Source organism: Diospyros lotus, chromosome 3 (assembly GCF_014633365.1).
Source record: "Diospyros lotus cultivar Yz01 chromosome 3, ASM1463336v1, whole genome shotgun sequence".
In the NCBI taxonomy this organism is placed as follows: domain Eukaryota; kingdom Viridiplantae; phylum Streptophyta; class Magnoliopsida; order Ericales; family Ebenaceae; genus Diospyros; species Diospyros lotus.
The window spans coordinates 20,617,518-20,637,208 of record NC_068340.1 but is presented as its reverse complement, the minus strand read 5'-3'; the positions used below and the strand labels follow the sequence as shown (position 1 = coordinate 20,637,208).

Below are 19,691 nucleotides of genomic sequence, written 5' to 3'. Positions count from 1 at the left end.
TGATAACTTATCGATTTTTTCAAATAAAATATATAATTATTAACTGATGATTTAAAAATATATTTATTTAAATATATTATCAACTTAAATATTATCTAATTTTTAAATTTTACATCAATTAAAAGCTGTGGGAAAAAGGTAAACCAAACAGGCTCAGGGATTAAGATGGGCTGGCCCGTTAATAACTGGGTCGAAGCTCCACACAATTTCATCCGGCCCGTTTTACAATGTCTCCCTCTGCGCGGGCAGGAAGACCAGGTACCCTACAAGAAACCAAACAAGCTCCACTTTAAACCCTAAAACTCTCTCCGTCTGTGCTACGTTCATGGCGAAGAAATCAAACCCTACGATCGGTAACAGTAACAGAAGCAATATGAAGACGAAGGACAAGAAGAAGAAGACTAGGAAGAATAAATCAGGTCCAGACGCCATTGCCATGAAGCACAAAGCCCCAAAGCCAAACCCTTTCGAGAGCATTTGGTCTCGCCGCAAATTCGACATACTGGGCAAGAAACGCAGTGGGGAACAACTCCGCATTGGCCTTGCTCGTTCTCTCGCTATTCAAAAGGCAATTACAATCCAAACATGCATGTATTCTTGTATATAATAATACGAAACAGTTGTTTGTATATAGAAACTAGACCCTAATACAATGGCGTTATACATGTATGTGTTTTGAATTCATGTTATATTAATATGTACCTTAACATGAATTTGTAATTTGACTTGCTGGCGCTGTGTTGAGTTGGATTTGCTTCAAATTGAATTACAGAGGAAGAAGACACTATTGAAGGAGTACGAGCAGAGTGGGAAGTCCTCGGTATTTGTGGATAAGCGTTTAGCGGAGCAAATTGACGAGCTTGCTGAGTCTGACAAGGCCATTTTGAGGGCACAGCATCAGCAAATGCGCCAGGTAATTTTCTGTGAGATGCTGGTTTTCTGAAAATTGGGTCCGACGGTTCTTCATGAGTGCTGAGAAAATGTGAAGATTGGGATGAAACATTTTGTGCTGTGTTTGACTAAGGAATAGTTGAAAGGAAACTTTGCTCATCATATTTCAAGTGCTTACCTTGGTGATGGGAACAGAATCAGTAAATATAACACTTTAATTGCACGTACTTGCTTGTTTTTTTGCATCCAAATCTGGGCTGAGTTAGGTTTTCTCTAACTTTTCATCATTTATTGTGCTTTCTTGTTTAGCTTATACTATGGTATGTCTAATTTTTTGGTAGTTGAAAAACAAGAACAGCAAATTTAATTTACCGGTTGGGGAAGAAGATGAATATGATAGGCAACACATCCCATCTCTTGCGGAAATAGATGATTTTGAGGATGAAGTAGCACCCGAGGATGAAGACTATGCAGAAGCCGCTGATCCTGAAAGTATGTGATATCTAATTCTGATACGGTTTAAATTAACGAGTTCTGTTGTTTAAATAGTTTCACATGAAAAGGAACTTGAATGTTTGCATCTTAGCTCTTTCCTACCTCTTAAACATGAGAAACAATGATCTAAAACTGAAGTGAACTTCATGTAAGCTTTGACATAGGTTCACTCTCTCTCTTTCTCTCTCTCTCTCTCATCTTAGTCTTCGATGCAAATATTTTCATAAATGTGATACACCTGTTTGAACCACTAGATATTTGTTTCCTCCTGGGTTTGGGCCTTGAGGCTTTTACATCTAAAAGTGTAATTTTGAGCTTCATCACTTCATTAAAAAGTGGAATGATAAAAAAATGAAACACATTTATTTCCAAGTTAAAATTATAATTTCATACATACTGTAGGTATAGTCTTCTATCCTTTTAGATCTGCTCATATCTATGAATCACCATTAGAACACATGTAAATACAAATGTGTTATGGATTCTAAATTCAAGTACAAAATTCATATAATTAACCTATTTGGTGAGCATTTTTCATTTTTAATCCTGTTTAGTAATCAGTGGTATGCTTGTCCAATCAGAAAGACAATGTGAGATCTGAGAGTCCCCATATCTATGGCTGTGTGCAGTGATTACCCTTTTAGAGTTAATTATTAGTTCTTCCCTTAAATCTCCAACTTTTTTTTGTGCTAAGTGAACAAGAAGTTTCCTTATCTTTATTGGCTGTTTTGGTTGAGAACAATTTATATATCTCTCTTCATTGAATTTAGTGGAAGGTGCCAAAAGTTGCCCAACCAGCAAGCAGCAACATAATGAGCCTAAAAGAGCAGAACTGGCTGCCCAAGTAGTTAAAATACTTAATACCAAATTTTTGAAACATTAAAAATAAGAACGTTAGGAGCTCCCCCTGTCTGCACTCAGCTAACAGCTGCACACTAATCTTGGTCCAGTTTAATAATTTGCATTTCTATCCTACCGACAGTTTTTGTGGTTTGTCTTGAATCAGATGTCCCATATAAGACAGGGAGGGAGCAATTTTCAAATGTCTTCCCCTTCTAGCGCCACTGCTATGCCAGGCATCGATTGTCTAACAAGTACTAAGCATAAAAAGATAACACTAAGACAAGTTAAAGAGGACTGCTCTTAGCATTTATACTATTTCATTGGACATTATCTGCAATGTCCATGATGTCATTTGCACATGCATGAGCAATTGCAAATCACTTCCCTTGCTCTTGGACTTGGTTGGATTGTTGATTATTAACATGATCTGAGAATCTGAGATGCAATCAAGCAAGCAAATGAACTGCCTGGTTCTCCATGTATCCTTCTTGTAGGAGACAATTTTAGGCTTACTGCAAGAGTACATTGTTAGCAATTAGGGAGAAGGCTTAATTGAAATTTTATTGAATCCGAGTAGGGTATTGTCACTGCTAGGCTGTGACAATCTTTGCTCTCCTAATTTGGTGTGAATCAGGAAGTTGCAACAATGAAGAAGCAGAGTAGAACAGAGAGTGAGAAAGGGAGAGAAAAGAAGGAGAGTTAGGGAGAGACTAGAGAAGGTTGAGAGGGAGATTCAGAATTCCTTGATGATATTCGTTAATCTCTCCAAGAGTGCCTTGGAGAGTATATACAATCTGTCAAGGGGATGCTGCCACAGCAGATCATTCCCTCCCTTGTGGTTACAACAACCTTCTTTGTTCTATTCTGGCCTTTAGACGTGGGCTCTCCTTAGGTTATCCACTCTTGTAACCGAATTTCAACAGCAACAAGAATTACAGTGGTAAAAGAAATAAGAAATAGTAAAAGTTATAGCAAGGAAAAAAAAAATCAAAATTCTGTAACTCCGGTCAGACCTTCATTCGAACAATAATACCTGGGAATATCTTCCAGATTTACTCAATCAATTTCCTCGGGTTGCTAGCCCTCTTAGCATTTCTTGAGACAAGAAAATTTTGATTGGGGGGGGATTTTGTCATGTATTAACTTGTAAGGGGGAGCTTATTGTAATTATAAATAGTAAGAGGGGGAAAATGATATAAATTGAAAGCTGGCTGTGATGGGTTGTACTTAGTTGCTGCATCAGCTGCTGGTACATTCCCATGCACATGTATGCGGTTACAGCACATGGGAGGTTAGGAAGTCAGCTATATATAGTGTTGATTTCTCTTCCACAGATATGTATGAAAATCTGAGAATATTCTGATCATTTCTCTCTCTCTGTTTCTCTCCCTTAATTCTATATTCTTCTTCTCCCAATTCTCTCTCAATATTCTTCCCTCTCACTCTCAACCTTCCTATTTGATCGAGAACCATTGTCAGCATCTAAGGAGCTGATATTAACATCAACTGAAATGTAAAATTTTTTAGTAGATGGATGGTAGCATTTGTATCCCTTTCGAGTGGAAGAATAGCCCACAAAGATAGTTTTAAGCACTATGGGATCCAATTTCCCTTGGTTTAACCATGTATATGAACATAGGACATCCCCAAATATTCTAGGAGCAAGATGATGAGTAATGGTAAGATGCGGGTAAAAGTGTGATAGGACACCCATAGGGCTTTGGTGATTCAATACTCGAGTAGGGAGGCAGTTGATAATGTGAGTGGTTGTAAAAACTACTTCCCCCCAATAATGTTTTGGTACACTTCGTTGGAATAGTAATGCCTGGGTTGTGAAGAGAAGGTGACCATTTTTCTTTTCAATTATCCCATTTTGTTGAGGAGTATAAACACAATAAGACTCATGAATGATCTCTTCCCTTTGAAAATAGATTGATAGAGTCTTATTAAAGTAATCTCTGGCATTGTCTGAATGAAACTGTTTAATTTGGAAACCAAATTGAGTTTTGATCATGGAAAGAAAGGTGGGCAGTATAGTACTGACTTCACTTCTGGATTTGAGCAAAAACTACAAATTCGAGCACAATCATCAATAAATGTCACAAACCAGTGAGCTCCAGAAAGACTAGGAATTGAAGTAGGACCCTAGATGTCACTATGAATCAATTCAAAGGGAAGAATTGTACTTTTATTGATAAGTGGAAAGATTGAATGCTTATGTTTAGCTAGCTCATAGATCTCGCACACAAAGTGTTTATTTTCTAATCCTTTGAACAAGAAAGGAAAGATAACTGCAAGAGTTGTAAAGGAGGGATGACCTAGCCTATAATGGTGGAGCCATATTAGGTCTTCAGCAATGGATTGATGGTGTTCGAAGAGGAGAGTGAGGGATTGTTTCTGCTTGTTGATGCCTGGTGTCTTAGGCACATCAAGATAGTACAATCCGTCCCTTTCCTCAGCATGTCCAATTATCATTCCCGAGCCTTGATCCTGAAATAAACAATGTGTTGGAAAATGTAACTTTGCAATTTAGGTCTCGAGAAATCTTGGTGATAGATACCAAGTTTGTGGACAGTTTAGGAACTCTAAGGACATTTTTAAGGGTGAGATTTGGACTGAGTTTATATCTCCTATTCCAGTTAAGTAGTCAGAGAGCCATCTGCAATGGCTATTTTCCTATTACTAGGGCAAGGAGTACAAGTGCTGAAATTATAAGAGGCATGGGTCATATGATCTATGGCTCCTGAGTCAATAATCCATGAATGTCTAAATACTTTTTGAACAAACTTAGATGCTTAGGAAGAAATGCTCTAAGTGGCAACGGGGTGAATGGAAATAACTTCAATCACACCTTGCATTAGATAGTATGCTTCATATATATACAGAAATTTGTATCAGCTTTTCTCCTATTTTCTAGGAATTCAAAAAACAAATTTGAAATACAATACAACAACAAATAAGATAGAATTTAAACTTGAAAATTAGTTTTTCCTCCTATCTTTATGAACAACTGTAACTTGTTATCTTCTTTTGAATTCAACCTCTTCTTCTTATCATCTTATCTCTTATTCAAAATCAACTGCTCCTATTATCAACCAACTGTTCTTATCACCATTTAATTTTGGAATTCCACTCTAATCCAGAGTTTCTTCCTCAACACTTTTTCTGAGGCAGTTAAACAGTGAGAGGTGGGAGATATACCTGAATGTACCAATGAACAGGTACCTAATGGTTTCTCAAGGGCTGCCAAAAAATTCCTCAACTTCTCAACCTCCTCTTTATTGAGATCTAATGATTCTAGGCCTTTCTCTCTCCTTGCTGTGCAGTCACCTGGTATGCTTGCCCTTTGTAAGGCTTATTCTGTCCTCCTTTGGTTCCCCACTCTTTGCTGGGTGGTTTTCCATTCAGTTTCCAGCATTTCTCCCGTGTATGCCTTGGTTTGTTACAATAGGTACACCATAGCGTGTCCTTATCTTCCCCACTTGCTGTTTTGGATTCAGCCTTCCAATTTTCTTTTGGTCCTCAGGTTGCAGTTTTTGTCAACAAGGCTGATGTCTCCAGTGATTTCGTCTCCAGCATCACTCCTCTTCTACTTTCTTCTGCCAAGATAATTGAAACTACTTCATTGAGATTGGGTAGATCATCTTTACCTAAGATCTGGATTCTTACATGATCGAAATCTGTATTCAGTCCTGCCAAAAAGTCATATGTGCGATCCTTTTCAATGAATGCCTTCAGCAATGCAGCATCCTTACTGTCCTCCATCTTTATCACCCAATATTGATCCATTTCCTGCCACAGCCCCTTCAGTAGGTTTACATACTCTGTGACTATCATTTCTCCTTGTTTTGTTGACATAGTTTTGATCCATAACTCATAGATCTGGGCTGCATCCTTGACTTTGGAATAAGTTTGTCGGATTGACTCCTAGATCTCCTTTGCAGTTGATTGGAACATACATGTGTCACTTATTTCTAGAGACATAGAACTCCAGAGCTAAGCCATAATCATCGAATCCTGCTCATCCCATGAGTCAAAACTGGGATCTCCTTCCTTAGGACCAGTTCCGATGATACGTTTGAGTTTGCTGTTTGCCTTTGCCCTTTAAAATGGTTTTGATCAGCTGTGACCATTTTAGATAGTTCTTCCCAGTGAGCCGTTATGCAGCATTGATTTGCTGCAGTTCGCCGGAGACTGGGTTTGTGGGTACTTCTCCGGTGCTGTGAGAGACAACTTTGGCAGACATGGATGACGACATCCTTTTGGGCTGCTAAAAAATTTAGGGCAACTAGTGATAGGGCGATGAAGGCCAGAAAAACTGAACAGCAATGAAGGCTGGAGGTAAGGTCGGAAAACTGAACAGCAATGAAGGCTGGAGGTTAGGGAAATAATCGGCAATGAATGCTGGAGATGAATTGCCCACGAAGAGTTCCCTAAAACTCTGATACCATGTTAGCAATTAGGGAGAAGGTTTAATTGAAATTTTATTGAATCCGAGTAGGGGTATTTATACAAATACAAAATATCTATGCTATCTCTTAGAAAACAGGAATAAATTCAAATTTCTTTAGATAACAATAACTGATATTTGAAATGCTGAATTATCTTCTTCTTTCAAGCTGTATCATTTTCTTGAATTTTGGAGCTTATCTTATCTTCGAGGCTGCCTCATCTTTTAAATCTTGAATTCTTTCAACCACCCTATCTTTCCTTTTTAAACTTAAACATCTAATCTGCCATCTTTATGATCTCCAACATACATGAGTATCTGCATGAACCTAGTTGTGTTTGTAACTACATTAACCATATTGATGTACTTGTCCGAACTACTTCCCCAGGTCATTCTTTGGGCTGAGTTTCTTGGAGGATATTGTGTTAAGCTTGCTTAGATCTAAGTTTGCCTTATCAACCATTGACTTTATAAGACTCTACAACAATACTATTAGTTGGACATGTGAAAAGAAGATAGATAGGCCCACATAAGAGATGGGTGGATGGAATAAAATAAGTTTGTAGCAAAAGAGATAGATTCCAAAGAAAACTTTTCAAGAAACCATGAGATCTAATGATCTTATAGAAGATATGCCTATGGATAGAAATGATTAGAGAGCCAAAATTTATATAACCAGCCCCACTTAATGGATTAAGACTCGTGATGATCCTGATTGGTGTGTACGATAATTTTGTAACACTTGTAATAACTTCTTATTTTATTTCTTTTTTCCTATGAAATTAACTGTGCTTTACATTTATATTTTTGGTCACAGATAGGTCTCCAATTTTCAAGCAACTTAATGCTAATGATGCTAAGACTGCATTTCAGTTGGGCTTCATTGAAGGAGAGGAGAATGTAAGTCTATTGTTTTATTTCTTATGCATCAAAATTCGTATATGAATTTGTTATTGTTCTTGCATTAAAAATATCATTTTCTTGACGAAATATATAGACAACTCATTCTATTTTGAATGTTATTGCCTCAATAACAGAGGCAGAAGACTAAGAAGGAAGTGATGGAGGAGATCATCTCAAAGAGTAAATTTTTCAAGGTGATTTGGTTATTTTTTTCCCTAAAGTTTGTAGCCTGCTCTAAAAATGAATATTTCCCTAATTTCTTCATTTCTTTTACTTCTGCCTCCCCTTGAATCTTACCAGGCTCAAAAAGCTAAGGATAAGGAAGAAAATGAACAGCTGATTGACCAATTGGATGAGAACTTCACATCCTTGGTGCAGTCGGAAGCCTTGTTATCTTTGACTCAGCCAAACAAGATGAATGCTTTGAAGGCTCTTGTGAACAAGAGCTTTTCAAATGACAATGCCAAGAAAGATGTGGCATTGACTTCTCAGAACTATGATACTCTTCAGCAGGTATAGATTCAATGATTTTTCCTTTTTGGACTCTTTTACAAAAATGTTATTTCTAATACCTTCTTTCTATAGGTTTAAACTGGTCAATGTTGTTTTTTTTGTTTTTTTTTTTTGGGGGGGGGGGGGGGGGGGGGGGGGGTGTGATCCTGTTAAGCTTTTGGAGTTTTTAAACTTTGCAGAATGCTAATCTTGCCAACTAGTCAACAGTGTTTGTCCATTGCTATTAAGCATATTGTAACATAATAACTGGGAAGATTTTCAATAGCCTCAGTATGCTGATTGATTGATTGAGCAATATATGTCTCAACATCATATTATTATATTTTTGACCTATGCTTTGCAAGTAAGTTAAGAATTAAGATTTCAACCACCCTTTTCACAGGATAAACCTGATTCTTATGACAAACTTGTCCAAGAGATGGCATTGGATATGCGTGCTCGCCCATCAGACAGGACAAAGACACCTGAGGAAATTGCCGAAGAGGAAAAGGAGCGACTAGAAAGATTAGAGGTATGTTCATATGTGGTCACATATATGTTTGTATGTGTTCAATCTAGCAAACATTCACACTCGCCATGCCATCCAACCACGGTTGAACCATCAAATCTTTAAGCCCAACTCATGAGCAGCCAGCTTTGACAGCAGTAGTTCTATATGGATGAGTCTTGTTTTTTTATCTCAATTGGGGGTCCAAGAGAACTTCTGTTATTTTAAAATATAAATCATGGCACTGATTATTGTTCTCACTGCATCATATTCTTTTTTTCACATTTAATACATGTCATCGTATCAATATTGTTTGATGAGTATACAAGTAACTTTGATGTACTACATGAGTCAAATAACTGTTCTCGTTTCATGCCTCATTGCTGGAAAATGAGGAAGCTTTTGCAAATTTGCTCTGGTCACTGTATATATGTGATAGAAGCATGCCCCATGAATCATCTGTATGAACCATTGTTCATGTGAAGACTCGTTGAAGTTTGTTGCTACTTGCGATAATTTAATTTGGAAACTGGCAATGAGCTCACAAGTAAATATAAGTTTGGGGTTTCATGTTTTTAATAGCTTTCTGCTTTCTCACTTCAATTTATATACGTAATTTTCCATCTGCTGTTTTTGAGGAAAAATTGATGCAACTAGAATTGTCTTAATTTCTTTTTAAGTGGTTATCCACTTTTGACCTCACGATGAGCGTTATTCATCTTTGGAATATAGCTTGTTGGAGATATTTATGTTGGAATAAGACTTTTCTTCTCTTTAACTTCTGTAATGGTCCCATTTCTAGGAAGAGAGGCAGAAGAGGATGCTTGCCGCTGATGACTCCAGTGATGAAGACAAAAATGCCTTGGAAGATATTGAAAATGCTGGGCAGCTAAGATCAATTTCTGGGGATGATCTTGGTGATTCTTTTTCTCATGATGAAGAGAAAAGGACTAAGGGGGGTTGGATTGATGAGATTCTGCTAAGGGATAATGTGAATGCTGGTGGAAGTGAAGAGGGTACATCTTCTGAGGATTCGGAAAGCTCTGAAAATGATGGTGATGGAGAAGGAAGTGATGAAGATGATGGTGAATATGAAAAGACTCAAACCTTGAAGGACTGGGAACAGAGTGATGATCTTGATTCAAATTTGGAAGAAGGAAAAGACAGAGAAGATGATTACGATGAAAGTGATGAAGAGATGGAGCCAAAAGGCTACAAGGTGTTGGAAATTAAGGAAAAACAAACAAGCCTTTTACATGCCACACAAACAAAAACCAATAACAAACTACCTTCAGCTCAAGTAGAGGAGCTTCCCTTTGTAATTGCAGCCCCACAAAGCTTGGAAGAATTATCTTCATTACTAGAGAACCGTTCGGATTGCCAAATTGTTGAAGCAATCAGGCGAATACGTGCATGCAATGCAATCAGCATAGCAGCAGAAAATCGGAAGAAACTGCAAGTAAGATACTTCTTACTGATTTAGTTTTTTCATGTGATTTAGGATTTTCTCTTGTAAAGTTGGTCTGTCCGATCTTGTATGCAATAATAAAAGGCCTTTTGCATGTCTTTTTTTTTTAATGTCAATGTATAGTGATCTATAGTCAGCTAATTAAAGGCAAAAAATTTAAAGAATTGGACAAGTTAATAAACAATGCCTTTATGTTGACTTTTTTCCCTCTGCATTAGATATTTAGTGCGTGGACATAGGAAGTATATGTTTATTTTAACTGATATTAGCATTTTCTGTATTCCTGCACTTTTATCAACTATACCCTTACAAAAGGTCCATTCCTTCCTAGGTGTTTTATGGTGTGCTACTGCAGTACTTTGCTGTTTCAGCAAATAAAAGACCATTGAATTTCAAGCTGTTAAATTTGCTTGTCAAGCCACTGATGGAGATGAGCGGGGAAATTCCATACTTTGCTGCCATTTGTGCTCGTGAACGGCTGCTTCAGACTCGAAGACAATTTTGTGAGGATATTAAGAATACAGGTTGGTTTTATATGTTTCTCTTTCCACTACTTCTGACTATACCATTTTGCCAAGATGCTCCTCTGATAGATGATATATTTCTGCAGAGAAAAGCTGTTGGCCATCTCTGAAGACATTGTTGCTCTTGAGATTGTGGTCCATGATATTTCCGTGCTCTGATTTCCGACACGTTGTCATGACGCCTGCAATATTGCTAATGTGCGAATATCTGATGCGTTGTCCCATTAAGTCTGCACGAGATGTTGCAATTGGTTCCTTCTTGTGCTCTATGGTCCTTTCTGTAAGTGAGCTCAAGATTGTTTGCCTTTCTGCCACTCCCTCCAAACCTATTATGGGACTTCAATTCCTAAAAATACTGAAATCTCAGGGCCTTGTATGTTGAAAATAACACATCTTATTACATATCAATTGAAGTTAGTGAGGCCAGCTATTCAAACACAGGAATTAGTAATCATTGATGTTGCTTATATTGCTCGATTCTATTGTTGGTACAACTAGATTAGTGATTGTCTATAAAAATTGAAAATGGTTAGAGCTGTGATTCTCCATATCTTTAAAGAAACAAATGTGACAATGGTAATATCATAAAGCAATACGATGGCAATATTGTTGTTAAAATAGTTTTATTGGCTTCAAACGTATTATAAAATAGTGTTGTAATGTTCTTAGCAAAAAAAAAAAGATTGTGTAGCAATATAAGATGAGACTATGTTTTTGGAAGGAAATTTATTAAAATTAATTAGTTAAATGTCTTGTATGTTCATAAACAGAAAAGAAAAAGAAAAAATATGTTGATTATATAAAAATTGATAAGGAACATGGATCTGTTTTTTACTTTAATAGAAGATATTACAGTATGCATACAGTGATTAGTTCCATTGTATAACCATGTGAGTGCTTCTCCATGCATCTCCATTTGGAATTATGTTGTATTGTCTTTATGGATGGGAAGGAACTTCAGAGTGATATAATCTGGAAAAAAATGGGCACTGCATGATTCGCTAAAGTAGAAAATGCTGAACTTAAAGCTAGTATATATATATAAAAAGATAGGTATGCGGGAATAGAAAAATACAGATCTATATGTATTCGTTGTTTTGTTAGGTTTGCTATATCTGAATCTTTTGAGGTAGTTAGTTGTAATCCTTGTTCATAATTTTTTGAAAGTCCTTTCAAAATTAATTACTTTTAAATTAGAGTCACAATGTAGGGTTGACTTTATAGAACATATGAACTTACCAAAATAAACCATAACTTGACAAGATTTTCACTTGTCCATATTCGAAAAAAAAAAACTTTTTATTGAAAATAAGATGTGAGAAACACAATTAAGGTGGTTGGTCCTACCTATGAGGAGAAGACTAGTAGAGACTCTTTTGAGGATATTGGATGGAATGGAACAAGTATCTAACAAAAGAGGTTGAGGAAACCAAGAAGAACTAGGGAGGGATGCACTTGGATATGATGCTAGTTATAAGAGCTTTATAGAAGATAAAGACCATAGATAGAAACAACTGGTGAGATAGTTCGTGTAGTTAACCCCACATAGTTGGTTAAAGGCTTTGTATGTTGTTTTTGATATGCCCAAAAACTTGCCACAAACAGAGGTGAATGCCCATATTTTTGTGAGAAGGCAATGCCAAGCAAACCTAGCTGCTATACTGCTTGTATGATGGTGTCTTCTTAAGAGGCCAAGTGAAATGTCCTTTAGGACATCTCAATTCCACAAGGTCCAAATTGCTCTTATAGATGTTTTTGTATTGTATTTATGTATTTGTTTTTCTTTTACTTATGTGCAATGTTGTATATGTCCTGACTTACTAATGGGTTCTGGACCTTTTGGATGAAGTCCTAATAGGTGCTATACAAAGAGTCATGTGCCCACTCTTTTGAACAGGAATCAGCCCTATTCTGTTTTGTGCATCCACAAACTATGCAACAGGATATATCTTCTGAGTAAATATTTGAGTCATAGTTTGAGAACTTAGGGATGGATTTGCAATATGGCTTAAGAATAATGTTTACCTCTTGCTGGTGGTATTTTGCATTTGGTGAACATAACTGCCAATATATCTGAATTTAGAAATTAATGAGAACCTTTGGCTCAACCATAAAATTGAAACACTACGATTTAAAGGGGGCCTTGCGATACAATCTGTTGAGATTCTAAGTGAGAAGAGAACTTGTGTTGCAAGTTAAAAAATGTGTCACAACAAATATTTGAAATTGAGTGCAGTATTTTGTTTAAAAATATTGTTGATATCTTTCCACTTCAGTGGAGACATTTTATTCAATTATTGTTTCCACTTCCATTAGCAGTTGTATTGGTACATTATTGTTTGGGACTTGTTGTATGCAGATCAGTAAACAATCTCAGAAGTTCTGTCCTGAGGCTATTATGTTCCTCCAGACTTTACTGATGGCAGCAATGGACAGAAACCCTGGGCAATTGCAGGATTCTCAGGTACAACTTGACCGTTTCTCTGGCTTTCAGCTTTTTTCTTTTCTTTTTTTCCACTTAGGATGAGATGATATTTTCTTTGTTGCAGAAGAAGGTAACCAATTGTTTCCTGTGTGGCAGATAAGTCATGTTGTTGAACTTAAAGCACTCAGGCCTCTGCTTCGTATCTGTTGCCATGTAAAAGAGATTAATCCACTGGATTTCCTCAAGTTAATGGATATGCCTGAGGATTCCAGTTTTTTCAGCTCAGACAGTTTTCGGTTAGTAAATTATTAGGGCTGGTTTGTGCGATTATTGATCATAAGTTTGTTTAAGCAAGGGCAGTACTGGGTCCTTGGTACAATGTGGATGCATTTGTCTATATGATCACACTAGACCTTCTGGTTGATAAATGAACATCGATCTGGCCTTATTTTGGAATTGCCTTGGACAGCCTAACACAAACATTTGCCATTTTTTTTAGATGTTCACCACAGTATGGATGACTGTTCTGGACGTTTGATATCTGTATTTTTGCACCAAAAGTGGTTTTTGCTAGTCTTACTGAATTCATGTCTTTTAGTTTCGAGGAATTAAACAAAATTGATTGGGGGATGTGCGCCATGATTCTGCAGTGATGAACTTGGTCATGCTTGTGTATTTTCCTTTTTGTTTACGTGCATGCACGGGTTTTATTTATTTATTTATTTTTTCAAGGGGAGGGGTGCAGGGACTTAGCCAACCCCACCTAATAGGATTAAGGCTTCATGTATTGTTGATGGTGTGTTTGTGTTTTTTTTTTTTTTTTTTGGGGGGGGGGGTGGGTATTTTCAATCTGTCTTTCTGGGAGGAGTTTTTGGTTCATAATAGGACCAGCAAACTTCTAATTCAGATTAGAGGCTTTTTTGGTTAATATGCTTGTTTGGAGATTGTTCCTGTTTAATAATGGCATGCTATCTCTTTGCAGGGTCAGCATGCTTGCATGTGTGATTGAATCTCTACGAGGATTTATTAATGTTTATGAAGGATTTATCTCCTTCCCGGAAATTTTTTTACCAATTTCCAAGTTGTTAATTGAGTTGGCGGGGCAAGAATACATTCCCAATGCTTTACAAGATAAAGTTAAAGATGTTTCCGAGCTTATAGATAAGAAAGCTCGTGAACATCACATGCTGCGCCGGCCCCTTCAGATGAGAAAGCAAAAACCAGTGCCTATTAAGTTACTCCATCCGAAGATTGAAGAGAAGTAATCCAATTTTTTTTTTTTACTACTTTATGTTAATGGCAATGCCTGTTTCTCAGTTGCATTTGGCAATCTATCTAATATCAGTTTCCTGTACTTTGGGCTGTTTTATGGTGATTTCCTTTCTACAGCTTTGTTAAAGGTAGAGATTATGATCCTGACCGTGAAAGGGCTGAGAGGAGAAAGCTGAAGAAGCTTATAAAACAGGAAGCTAAAGGAGCGGCACGCGAACTGCGAAAAGATAATTATTTCCTATTTGAGGTGAAGGAAAAAGATAAGGCACGACTAGAGGAGGAAAGAGCTGAGAAGTATGGGAAAGCAAAGGCTTTCCTCCAAGAACAAGAACATGCATTTAGGTCTGGGCAACTGGGAAAGGGTAGGAAGAGGAGGAGATGAAGATGATGGCTTTTTCTGTTGCATTACTGGGTACTTTTCTTCCTCAAAGTGTTCATGCTACAATAGGTAAGAATTTCTTTAAGTTGATGCTTCAAATTGTTTATCTACTTCTTTTTGTATAATTGTTGGTAAATATCTTAGGTTTGATAAATTCTTTCTGAAACTCTATACCTGTTAAAATTTTTTGTACTCTGTACTGGGGTTGCTGCATTTTAGGTTTTCCATGTGGAAATTCTCCCTTATCCTGCATTTACTCAAGGGAATATTAGTGGATAAAAAATTTCTTTTTCTTTTTTTATTAAGAATGAAAAACTTAAGGGGCTAAATCCTGTTCAAAAGAACTTGAAAAGACTACTTGTGAGGAAACAATAAAAAGGGCAAAAGACTATAAATATTGGTATGACACTCTACACCAAAAATAAGGTGGAATATACTTCAAATGTCTAAGGCCACAGCGTAGTGAAGGAGATGATGGTCTAGGGATGGCAATCTTTATCCTTTCCGACGGGTATCCAACAAATCCGGTGGGCATTGGTAGGTGGACAGGTTCAAGGCCTTCAACCTGCACCTGACCTGCATGTATTAATCTATCTATCTATATTTATTTTATTTTACCGAACGTTGGTGCATTATGTATGCAAGATCAATCCTAGCAGCTTACCAAATCCGAGGCTGGTTATTGGCTTTTGGCTAGGCTCACACCACTCACGCTGGGTTGCTCATAGTTGGGATCTCACTTAATCAAATAAAAATTAATATTTAGGAACTCTAGGTTGAGATAAGAAATGAAAACATATTTTTTGTTTAAATTGAGTCGGTACGGCTGATGGATATCTGTTACTACGCTTAGAGGTATTAGGAAGGAGATGCAGTGTAGGGGATGGAGTATCCGGTCAACGGTCATTCCTATGATCTACTTATTATCTGGCAAATGGTTAGGAGTACACACTTACATGTCCTCTCACGTATAACCTATCATATTAAATTGTTAACTAACATCTCATCTAAAAGTTTAAATTGGTAGATAGAGGATTAACGTCATTCTTTATATATTATTATATTCTGTCAAGATCCTCAAATAAGCACCCCTAAATATTAGTGGTATCAAGTTACTTATGTTCTTTTATATCGTCTTCCGACTATCACCTCACTGGACGTGTGCTAGATTGGCCTTTTTTGTATGCCAAAACATAATGCTGGTTTCATCAGTTTAGTCCTCGTTGTATACTTGCACACTTTGCCTCTTTGATGCTACATACATTCATTTTGGGTGTTTTTCATGTTTAATCATTCCCCCTTGGCAACAACAGTCAACTGTTTCAAACATGTTATTGTAGGTGATGAAAACTGAAAGTGGCAATGACATTTAATTCTTTCAGAGATGATATTGGCCATATGATTAAAACTAATCAATGCCATGGGTAGCTTTGATAATTAGTTGACTTTTGGTACCTTATGATGCATTTCTGTGCTCCTGGGCACTTGACTAAATCAGTTGTCCCTTTATCTAGGCATTTCCTTACCTTATGATGCATTTTCTGTGCTTCTGGGCACTTGACTAATTCAGTTATCCCTTTATCTAGGCATTTCCTGGTCATTTCGAAATTACCATATGAGGATATATCTTCATGCATGCTAGCATAAATAACTTCCCCTTTGTAACACTTTTTTTGTCCGGTCCTTTGCGCGTGGGAGCAGTGTTCATTCTTTTAATAAAAATCTCAAGACCACCATTATTTGACAAATACCGCTGCTTATTCATTAACCATAATGATGTTCAGCTAGTTTAATAATATTCTAATTATTATGAGTGCTGGTTTCATTCCGTCCAGGATTTGCGACTGGATCTTATGGTGCAAATACCGAAGCAGACAAAAAACATGCCAGTGCAGTGCTTTTTGTGCAGCATGGGAAAACAACCAGGTTTCCCCTCCGATGGAGAGACCTTGTATTATGTAAAGAGTTCAAGTGGTGGTGGTTGAAGTTTTATGAAATAGTCGTTGATATTTATTAGGCATCGTCTTGTGACGTGACAAATTAAAAATTTTGTTCTATGAGCTTTTGTATTTTTACACACAAACTCGGTGCAACTCAAAATGGTTCGAGGGAATTAGGGGTTTTGTGTTTTCTTCTTGTTTTGGATACACACTCCTGCATGCGGGTAAAAATGATTGTGGGAGTTCTTTATCATCAACTTAAGCTTTAGTTCTGCAAAGCTTTCACTTCATTGCAGTGTTTTGTGTTGCATAAAATTACCAGAAAATTCGGAATAAAATAAAATACATTTTCTTCGTAAACTATATTCTTTAACATAAACTAAATATGAATTGCATTCTGAAAAATGCCCTTCCAAATAGGTAAAGTTAGAAAGAACTTTTGAGGAAATAAGTCTCATTATATTTTTTCAATTTGATTGTAATTTGACATAAATTGTTCTATAAATCCTTTTCCAAAGGTTCAATGCAAATTCTGAAAATGAAGGCAAGTTACCACTTACAAAATTACAATAATCACTCAATTTAGGAGTTGTGGGCGTTGAATCGCAACCAATGTACTTATCTTCATTTGGATCAACATATATCATTGTTTGCTTCAAAAACTCTTGACTACGACTAGGAGGGATATCAAATTAATAATAATAATATTCCATCCAAACTAACACCCACCTCCCCCCAAAACAGGCTTAGCTGTCCATTGCCTCAGCTTACGTATGCCCCATGCCACGAGAGCAGAAAGCGCCCATTCCGCAGCCGTCTCTATACCCCATGCCACGAGGGCAGAACCCGCTTCCGCCGTGGCTATGCCCCATGCCACCAAAGCGCCTATCATCAAAATGGCTGCAGCTGCAGGCTCCTTGGCAACTGGCAATGCAGTCTGTCGATGATCTTCTCTATCTTTTCTCTAGCTTGATATATATATATATATATAAGAAGGCAAATTAATTAATGCTGATGGTTGGATAGATAGATCTTTAATTTTATGGGTTAGTGCAGAAGATAGATAGAGACGATGCGTCTTCGTCTCCTCCATCTGTATCTCTACGCTACCCTGCTATTGCTTCTTCTTAATTAATTATTTCTTGGAAATATTCTCTTAACACCCATCGAGACGATGCTTCGATTCCTATTTGCATTTCATTCATCCCTTCTTTTTTTTTTTTTTTAACTTAAAAGTACTGTTGATTATAACATTAACTTCAAGTATCGTATCTATTTATTTATTTTCTCTTCGGTCCTTCGCTAGGGAGAATTCAGAAAGGTGCGTTTAAGCAGATATATCATATATATATATATATATATGTTGTTGAAAAATAGGACTTAGCTGTTAAGTCATACACAACAAAATAATAACATTTTTTTTTATATTCTTTTGTGCAAATTAAATAGTCAAGTAACACATAACAAATATAACTGCGTTTGTTAAAATAGGTAAGATAAGTTTGCATTAAGATAATTTATTTGTATGATTCAAGATAACTTATCTGAAGGAGGGGAAGAGGGAAGAGAGAAGAGAAATAAATTTATTTGAAAAGTTTAAAATAAGAAGTCACATAATTTATTTTTAAATAAATTTAAAAAAAATAATAGAAAATACATTTTGTCTGAGATGCTTTCTATATTTTATTTTTTTCGATTTATATCTTAATTAACAAACACTGCCTAAGAAAAAATCACAGATACACGAGACACTAAGACCTAGTCTCTTTACTATTTACAAGTCCTTTTCAGTTTTCAATTTTTTAAAATAGTGAAAACGTGTTTATTTTTATATTTCAAAAACATATTTTTGAAAATAAGAAAAAAAATTTGTAAAAAAACTCAAAATAATAAAAAGTTGTTTTGGCTGTTTTAATCACAAACATGCATAAAATTTCTAAAATGTAGAAAACGATATAATAAAAAGAACGTGTTTTCAGTAATATTAAAATAAATACTCAAAATATAAAATTGAAATACAAGGAGAATAACTCCTAAATTTTACTTGAAAAACCCCGTCCATATGAAGGGAAAAATTACTGGTCAAACAAACAAATATTCTTCCACTATGTATAACAATGGGATTACACAAATGTCCTTTCTAACTCAAAGCTAGAAGTCACCACAAGAGTATGGACAGCATATGTACTTCACTAATAATGGATTTATGCAAGAATAGCTAGCCAAGAACAATAGATAGATCTCACCAAGGCAGCGTTACCCAGTCAGACAACGGAATGGAGAGTACAGCAATAAGCACGAGAGCTTTTTCTGACATCTAGTATGTGCACTGCACTGCACATTCTTTTAATTTAATTAATAGAGCCAGCAGGTTATTGGTACATAATAACCAGCTTGAAAATGTTTTTGCAGCTATTGTTGCAATCACATTAATTTTACAGTACACCACTAATTAATTGGTGGTTTATTCATTTCTTGGATGGATGGGTTCTTCCCCCCACATCTCTATCGGTATCAATGTATTTGGTCAGTGCATGAGTACTACTTTTTAACCCTTTAGTACTTTGTGAACATTAATGTTGTTGTTTATCCTAACTAATTAATACGCTATTGAAGTTTAGTTTGCTTCAGTAAAGGCGTTATCTATAAGAAAATTAATGATAGCAGAATTAAATATATATATATATAGAAGCAGACATAGATTAAAACACACAAAAGTACATGCATGCATGATGTCAATTTAATTTCTTGGCTAATTAATTAAGATATATAACAAGTAATGTCTGATATTTAATTACCATGCATGGGCCAAGAATAATTAACTAGCATTATTATTATTATTCTATAACTATATGACATCCAGAAGGATATGCGTAATTGTGGCAGATAGAAACTACTTGTACTTTTACTGATGAAGCCACATACCCTATTTGACTTGATGGGATTCCTTAATTAGAAATCAATGGGTTGTTAATATTATTCTACATATATATATATTGGAAGGATGTCTCATCATCGTGCATGCATGGCAAATACTTCTTGCTTTACTCATGTCATAACGCCCCGTTTGACTTGACGAGACTCCTTAGAAATTAATTAAT

General features: G+C 36.2%; 1 protein-coding gene across 1 annotated transcript; it reads left to right on the top strand.

The window, feature by feature from the left end:
• The first annotated feature begins 250 nt into the window (after positions 1-250).
• LOC127798019 (uncharacterized) lies at positions 251-16,786 on the top strand. The gene is made up of 15 exons (XM_052331291.1): positions 251-568; positions 773-913; positions 1,233-1,383; positions 7,497-7,579; positions 7,717-7,776; positions 7,883-8,095; positions 8,478-8,606; positions 9,385-10,041; positions 10,382-10,574; positions 10,661-10,854; positions 12,934-13,038; positions 13,156-13,295; positions 13,982-14,260; positions 14,389-14,719; positions 16,486-16,786. The coding sequence occupies exons 1-14, from the start codon at positions 326-328 to the stop codon at positions 14,651-14,653; spliced, it is 2,853 nt and encodes a 950-aa protein (XP_052187251.1). The 5' UTR covers positions 251-325; the 3' UTR covers positions 14,654-14,719; positions 16,486-16,786.
• The last annotated feature ends 2,905 nt before the right edge of the window (positions 16,787-19,691 follow it).

Coding starts and splice junctions, on each gene's coding strand:
- LOC127798019 (XM_052331291.1), top strand. CDS start 326: ATGGCGAAGAAATCAAACCCTACGATCGGTAACAGTAACAGAAGCAAT. Junction 8,607..9,384: donor AGCGACTAGAAAGATTAGAG/GTATGTTCATAT, acceptor TCCCATTTCTAG/GAAGAGAGGCAGAAGAGGAT. Junction 10,042..10,381: donor AAAATCGGAAGAAACTGCAA/GTAAGATACTTC, acceptor ATTCCTTCCTAG/GTGTTTTATGGTGTGCTACT.